General features: G+C 39.0%; 1 protein-coding gene across 2 annotated transcripts; it reads right to left on the bottom strand.

Moving 5' to 3' along the window:
• LOC311044326 (C-C motif chemokine 20-like) lies at window positions 1-5,196 on the bottom strand. Of its 2 annotated transcripts, XR_014600673.1 has the most exons (5): window positions 5,030-5,196; window positions 3,756-3,882; window positions 3,053-3,167; window positions 2,022-2,170; window positions 1-1,943 (listed from the first exon to the last, which is right to left on the bottom strand). XR_014600673.1 is itself a non-coding variant. In XM_084055819.1 (4 exons), the coding sequence occupies exons 1-4, from the start codon at window positions 5,091-5,093 to the stop codon at window positions 2,138-2,140; spliced, it is 339 nt and encodes a 112-aa protein (XP_083911945.1). In that variant the 5' UTR covers window positions 5,094-5,196; the 3' UTR covers window positions 1-2,137. The 2 variants fall into 2 exon arrangements, 1 of the variants encoding a protein (XP_083911945.1); XM_084055819.1 differs by having other exon boundaries at window positions 1-2,170.
• Between the last annotated feature and the right edge of the window lie 1,341 nt (window positions 5,197-6,537).

Raw genomic sequence — 6,537 nt, 5'->3', positions numbered from 1 at the left:
TTTGTAGGCAAAGCAAGGCAAGTTTATTTGTATAGCACATTTCAGCAACAGGGCAACTCAATGTGCTTTACATAAAAACAGTAAGCAAAATAAACATATTATAAAAGGACATTTGAATTCGGTAAAAACAAATAAAAAAGTTCAAATAAAGTTACAGTGCAGAAGAAATAATTAAAAGACGACCCTGATAGGAAAAAACATAGAAATAAATACCTAGAAGCCTCATGGCCACTGGGCCACACGTCAACGCTGCCCCATAATATGTAGGGCAGCTTGCCACTGCAAGAAATATGAGTTTTAAAAGTACCTGAAACTAAAACTAATTTTCTGTATTATAACTATTAGTATTATCTATGTAAGATAAGGTGTTTTGGTATATATGAGAACACACATTTTGATTTAACCATTATCCTATCATAACTAGGCTACATGTCTGACATTTGTAACAAACCAAACCGTGTGAACATAATTTGAGAATTCCGCCAGTTATGACGAATACGATTTTAGAAAGACCTCCCGCTTCAGTAGACATGCAGTACATGGGGTATACATGCATTAGGAGGCATGGCTCTCCCTACAAAATATGGCGGCCGCAATTACACATTGCTCCAATGAACAATAGTGGCCAATGAGGTGGCCTACAGTATATCTACGTTTATATATCTATGGGAAAAACCTATCACCTAACAGTATAGACAGGAAACACCTATCTCCCTAAACACCTAACACTCTAGAGACCGGAAACAGCTGTATCATGTTAGTATCGACAGGAAACACCATCATCCTAATTGGAAACACTATTACCCTAATTGTAAAATGCTTCAAAGTGATTTGGCTTTGTAACAATAAGTGTTAGTATTCCTTACTTATGCCAGTGGTTCTCAAAATGGGGTCTGGGGACCCCCAGGGATCCTCGAAGCCATTCCTAGGGTTCCCCAGCAAAATGAGTTGATGTAGCATCAAAATCAGTTTAACCACTTTAACCTTATTTTAGGCTATTCAAAAATAGCCGATTTACAGGTTGTAGATCTGCTATTTTAGAAAAGTTCTGAAAGATCTTGACAAATTGGAATACATTTGAAAATGTGTACCAACACAAATCTTCTCTTATGGGGTCTCTACAAAATCTTTTCAGATGCGGCCAAATACATATCAATTTAGAAGATGTAAATGTTTTAAAACCACTGACTTATGCGATGAAATGCGAAGCAATGCAAAGCGATGCGATACAATAGTGTGGACTAGCGAACAACAACAGGGGACAAGGTAGGGACTTACTTACAGTATATTCCAATAGTTAATAGTTAGTTAACAGAAATAAATGTTCAGGTTTTTAATTTGCTTGCTTAATATTTTGATATTTAAAATAAATTTGATTAGACACGTCCCCCTCATACACTATATAAGCCCAATGAACTTCAAGGGAAGTCTGGAGTTCTGTGCATGAACTGTTGCCCCCGCAACCCGACTCCAGATAAGCGGTTGAAGATGGCTGGATTGAACTTCAAACTCAATTTGATCAATGTTAGACACATTGAAAGCACAGTTTTGGTGACTGATGTTGTCCTTCTAATGATTTTTTTTTTCCCAAATGAAAATGAAAATAAAGTAAAATAAAAAATAAATGAATGGAATTGCATTATTATCTGATGCTGGAGAAATTAATTGTGGTGCGTCACAGGGAAGTGTCCTTGATACTTTGCTCTTTCCGTTTAATGAAATGAAATGAAATATAATATTTTTCTCAATGCCATCAACTCGATGACAAGAACACTGTAGAGACCCTAAGTCATAAATTGAAAAACATTGGTAACTGGCTGTCTGAAAATGGACTGTCTTTGCACCTTGGGAAAACTGAAAATGTATTTTTTGGTTCACAAGTAAGGTTGAGTACTGTACTGAAACGATGGGTGTTTTAAATGTTTTGCTTAGGCTATAACAATCTGGGAACCCATCGCCAAATGAAAAGGAAAAACAGCGCCCTCTGCTGTTTTTTTTACTAAGATTAAGGCTATAGTTACTGCACTTTGGCCTTGTAGGGCAGTATACTGTATGTAATCTGTTATGTCAAATTAATCAAATGAATCACTATGCTGTCGTTATTAGGAGATGGACAAGATGGTGGATCAGGTTCACTTCACTTGGGCTTCAGGTCCTGGCAGCGTTTTTCCTACAAGCAGAGAGAGGGGGGTGGTTAAGACACTATATTCAATACTCATTGCTCCATAATAAGTATATTTACATAGTGTTTAATACATGTTCTTTTTTTTCTTTAAGAAGTTCTGAGCAGTGAGGTGAACTTGAGTCTTACATGTTGATAATTTGTTCAGAGTGAAGTACCAGGCTGTTTATACTGTATGTTGGTGCCTACACACAGCGTGTCATCATCGACTGTGGTTTCCAAGTTTACTGAAGAGATTACGATTTGGCCGACAGCCAAACCACAGGTATGATGACACTCCTGCCTCTCACTACGTACGCATGCACGTGTGCATGGAGGTTCCCTACCCTGTGCCAGTTACAAGGCTAATTGAGCATTGAGTGCAAACTGTGTCAGAGGTGACTATTTTCCTGAATCAACAGTTCACTAGAGAATTGCAAAAGCTGTACTGGAAAGAACAGCGGAATTTGACCTGCATATAGGAAGCATCTCACACCACAGAGGGATAGCTTGAAGTGAGTTTAAAGAGTGATTACATAAGCCCCCAGCATTATATGTCATTTTGGTAGGGTTTTCCTTTACTACCTATACAAATGTTAAGTTGTAGATTTGGAATCAAGGGTGCGAGCACGACTCCAACTCGTTTCAACAATACTTCACTTACTTACCGGGTGCACGGTAAGAAAGTGCACCCGGTTAGAAGAAAGTGCTGCAGCATACCATGCCTACTTAATAATCATAAATAAAAGTGCCTTAAAAGGACTATTCAGTGCAGTGCTGGTATTCTCTTACAGAGATTTATTATAGTGTAGATTTGGAAACCGATTCAATTGAATGTCAGTTAACAACTAGCTCTATTCTGTAATGTTATATCACTTTTAAACCAGGTACCTTGTAGTTGTTGTTCATGCATCTTATCTTCAGATCGTCCACATGTTTCATCAGCTCATGGACCCAGGACTCGTTGTGAGGCGCACACAGCTTTTTATCCCTTCTGGTCATGAAGCTGCGAAGGACAATCAGCACAATCCTCTGTGTTCATTTAACTCTATGTGTAACAATTGACACGTAAGGGTCCATTTACATCTATGTCATTGCTTTGATGAATGAATAATGATAGTCATAGCATTTCTCCTTCAACACAATAACAAGTAGAAATGTATGTACACATTTGTTTGGTGGTTCTTGCTATGTACAAGTAGCACAATGTATTCTACTACACCCAATGCAAATGCAGACAGTGATGATATGTATAAATGCTGATTTTATTTGCTTTTGGAAGTTATAAATCGTTTGTTTACATAATGAATTGTATGTTGAGATTTCATTTAAATAACAGGTCTATTTCTTAAGGTCCAGTGTATCTTTATCATGCATGTAGATCTACATTTAGACTCTACATGCACTTTACATTGTAGAGTGATGTATCTGACAGGCCTCTAAGTATGTATTCTTTGTACAGTGCATTGATACTGTAATTAGGGAGGGTGTAAACAATCATTTGTGTCCTCCAATACCGTGCCTTGATATTGCTGAATTATCACTAACTATTAACATAATATCTCAACAAGGTATGAATCAATGGAATACTTACATGGTGGCATCTATGTCACAGCCCTGTCCGGCAACCTGGTGACTGTAGTCTTTGACCCGTTGTTTTCTAATTGGGTTGCCAGAGACCGCTTTACAGCAGTCAAACAATGTGCCGTGGCCTTCTGTCACTGTGAAATGACACATAAGACAGAAATAACAACTGATTACTTACTTGTATACTCATTGTTAGTGTCAGAAAATCTAGCCATGTTGCACTTTCAGGCAGTTTAGATTTTTAATATAGATAATAGATTCTTTCTTAATTTATGCAGCTTAGTTTTTAACACAGATCACATTTAACACTGAGTTAGTAATGTCTTAACTCTTAGCTGCTGCGTTGTTTTTTAGCGCACAATGAAATTCACGTGCCTTTTACTCTGTAATTGGTATTGCTGACAAATAAAGTTTAACCTTGAACAGTGTTCCAACATGTGGCGGTGAGATTTAGAAACATGATATGAAAAAACACAATGTGGCCTTGCTGTAACTCTGGGATAGACATTCCTCTAACGTTTAGAGTTTAGAGCAACTTGACACTCTTTCTAAGGTTTAGAGTCTAAACCTTAGAAAGAGTGTCAAGTTGCTTCAGAATGAATTAAAAAGTGTGCCTGCCTGACACAGAACAGTCAAAAACAAGTTCCAGTACACAGCAGAGAGAGAGAGAGTGATATAGTATGTGATAAAACGGTTGCATACAAGTGGACAGACTAGCTATTCTGGTGTGTTAAATATTAACAAATTACATCACACATCAGGCATCACACATGGTGGATGGTGAAGGAATATTGGCAGTGGTCCAGTATTAAGCAACACTTTTCTTCCACAAACACCCACGACCCACGTGCATCCGCAATAAAAGTAAACACGGGAAACACTTATGTTCAAAAGTGTTCTGCTCAGTTTCATCTGGTAGTGCAAGAAATACTAACACATATAACTTGCTGACTTTCACCCGTCTCATCATTAAATAATAACAGTATTAAAATACACTATAAATCACATATACTATATACATTAAATTATAATAAATACAATGTAAAATGAATAAGATAAATTCTCTATAATGAATATGAATATTGCATATTAAATATAAAAAATGAACATTAAAACTAACTGCAAGAAATACATCCACTCACAAGATACAGGTCTTATCAAAGATAGGATATATAAATGAAAACACAGACATTCCACAGCTTGAGTTCAGCATTTGGAAAGACTTTAAAATGTGTACTTACTCAGATGTCAGTATATTGAAATGTTTATGAGAGAACTCACCTACAGTACAGCAGTACACAACCAGGAGACACAGCAGTAGCTTGGTAGTGGATCCTACAACCATCTCTGCTCACTGTCTCTGTAGAATGAGGTGGAATGTCTGTGATGCTGCTTCTCTCCCTGGCGGTGTGCTGGTGATGCAATCTTCAGCTCTTGCAGCACTCACTGCACAGTAGCAACAGTAGTGTGATGAGAGGGATGCCGTCTGTCTGCTTATAAAGCCTTCGCCTTACTTTCACTTTCGAGTGAAACTCCTTTCTCAAGTGGCTCAGTCCTTGGGGACTTCCAATTGTTTTCTTTGAAGAGGCAGTGTGTGCACACGTGCGCACGCGCGCGCTTGTGTGTGTGTGTGTGTGTGTGTGTGATAGTTATGGTCAGTGTCAGAGTGCACATCATGTCCTTGGGGACTTCCGTAAAGTTTTCCATTAGACTTTACTTTAAAGAAGCATGTGTGTGCGCACGAAGCGTGTGTGTGTGTGTGTGTGTGTGTGTGTGTGTGTGTGTGTGTGTGTGTGTGTGTGTGTGTGTGTGTGTGTGTGTGTGTGTGTGTGTGTGTGTGTGTGTGTGTGTGTGACAGTTATGGTCAGTGTCAGAGTGCACTCATGTCCTCGGGGACTTCCAAATTGTTTCCTTTAAAGAAGCGGTGTGTGCGCACGTGTGCACGTGCACGCTCGTGTGTGTGCGTGCGTGCGTGCAGTAGTACTGTCTGAATAATACCAGCACACACTCATCAAATAAGAGTAGTAACCCAGCTTAGAGCTGTCAGGAGCCCTTGAGGGCCACACATTGTACAACCCATCTTACTGCAGATAGGGGCCCCCAGGGGGCACATATTGTCGAGGCACACCGTTGCTGCGATCTGCACCATACTTGGCACAAACACTGTGCAGGGATCTGACATGAGAATAGCCACACCAAAAAACACTAAATTGCCCACATATGGGACACTACAGCAGCGTTACAGCAGTGTCAAATGGCCATAATTCCGTTACAATTGCTCTGTTCAGAGACATTTAGGACTAGATTTTCAGGCCTGAAAATTATAAAACCCACAGACAAACTCCTGTTTGTCATGTCTACTGCAGTGACTTCAGAATATCCCCACGGGGATCTGATTGATTAATGTACTTTATTTAGTAAGACATGAGAACAACAGCACACGGAAGTACAAATTCACAATACAAGGTCTACTAAACTGGAAGACTCATGAAGCACTAAGCTTGTTTAAAATGAGATACCCACGCACACAAATCATGATGACATATAAGAGACTAACAGATATACACACTAGAGAGAGATCAATACAGATTAGCCTGGTAAACCCCCCCCCTCCGGAAATCTCATTTGTATCCTGAAATCAAATACAAATTAGATTTCCGGAGGGGGGGGGGGTTTACCAGGCTACAGGTTTGCTGTAAAGTCACAACACAAGTTTACAGGTGTAAAGGAATGGGTGCAATTATTTTCCTAATCGTTTTGCAGTCACAGAATATACAGAACAATGAAAG

The sequence above is a fragment of the Gymnoscopelus microlampas genome (genome assembly GCF_963454915.1).
Source record: "Gymnoscopelus microlampas genome assembly, chromosome: 4".
Lineage (NCBI taxonomy): Eukaryota > Metazoa > Chordata > Actinopteri > Myctophiformes > Myctophidae > Gymnoscopelus > Gymnoscopelus microlampas.
This window is presented reverse-complemented; position numbering and strand designations above follow the sequence as displayed.

Coding starts and splice junctions, on each gene's coding strand:
- LOC311044326 (XM_084055819.1), bottom strand. CDS start 5,093: ATGGTTGTAGGATCCACTACCAAGCTACTGCTGTGTCTCCTGGTTGTG. Junction 3,883..5,029: donor TGTGTACTGCTGTACTGTAG/GTGAGTTCTCTC, acceptor GTCATTTCACAG/TGACAGAAGGCCACGGCACA. Junction 2,171..3,052: donor GCATGAACAACAACTACAAG/GTACCTGGTTTA, acceptor CTCTGCTTGTAG/GAAAAACGCTGCCAGGACCT.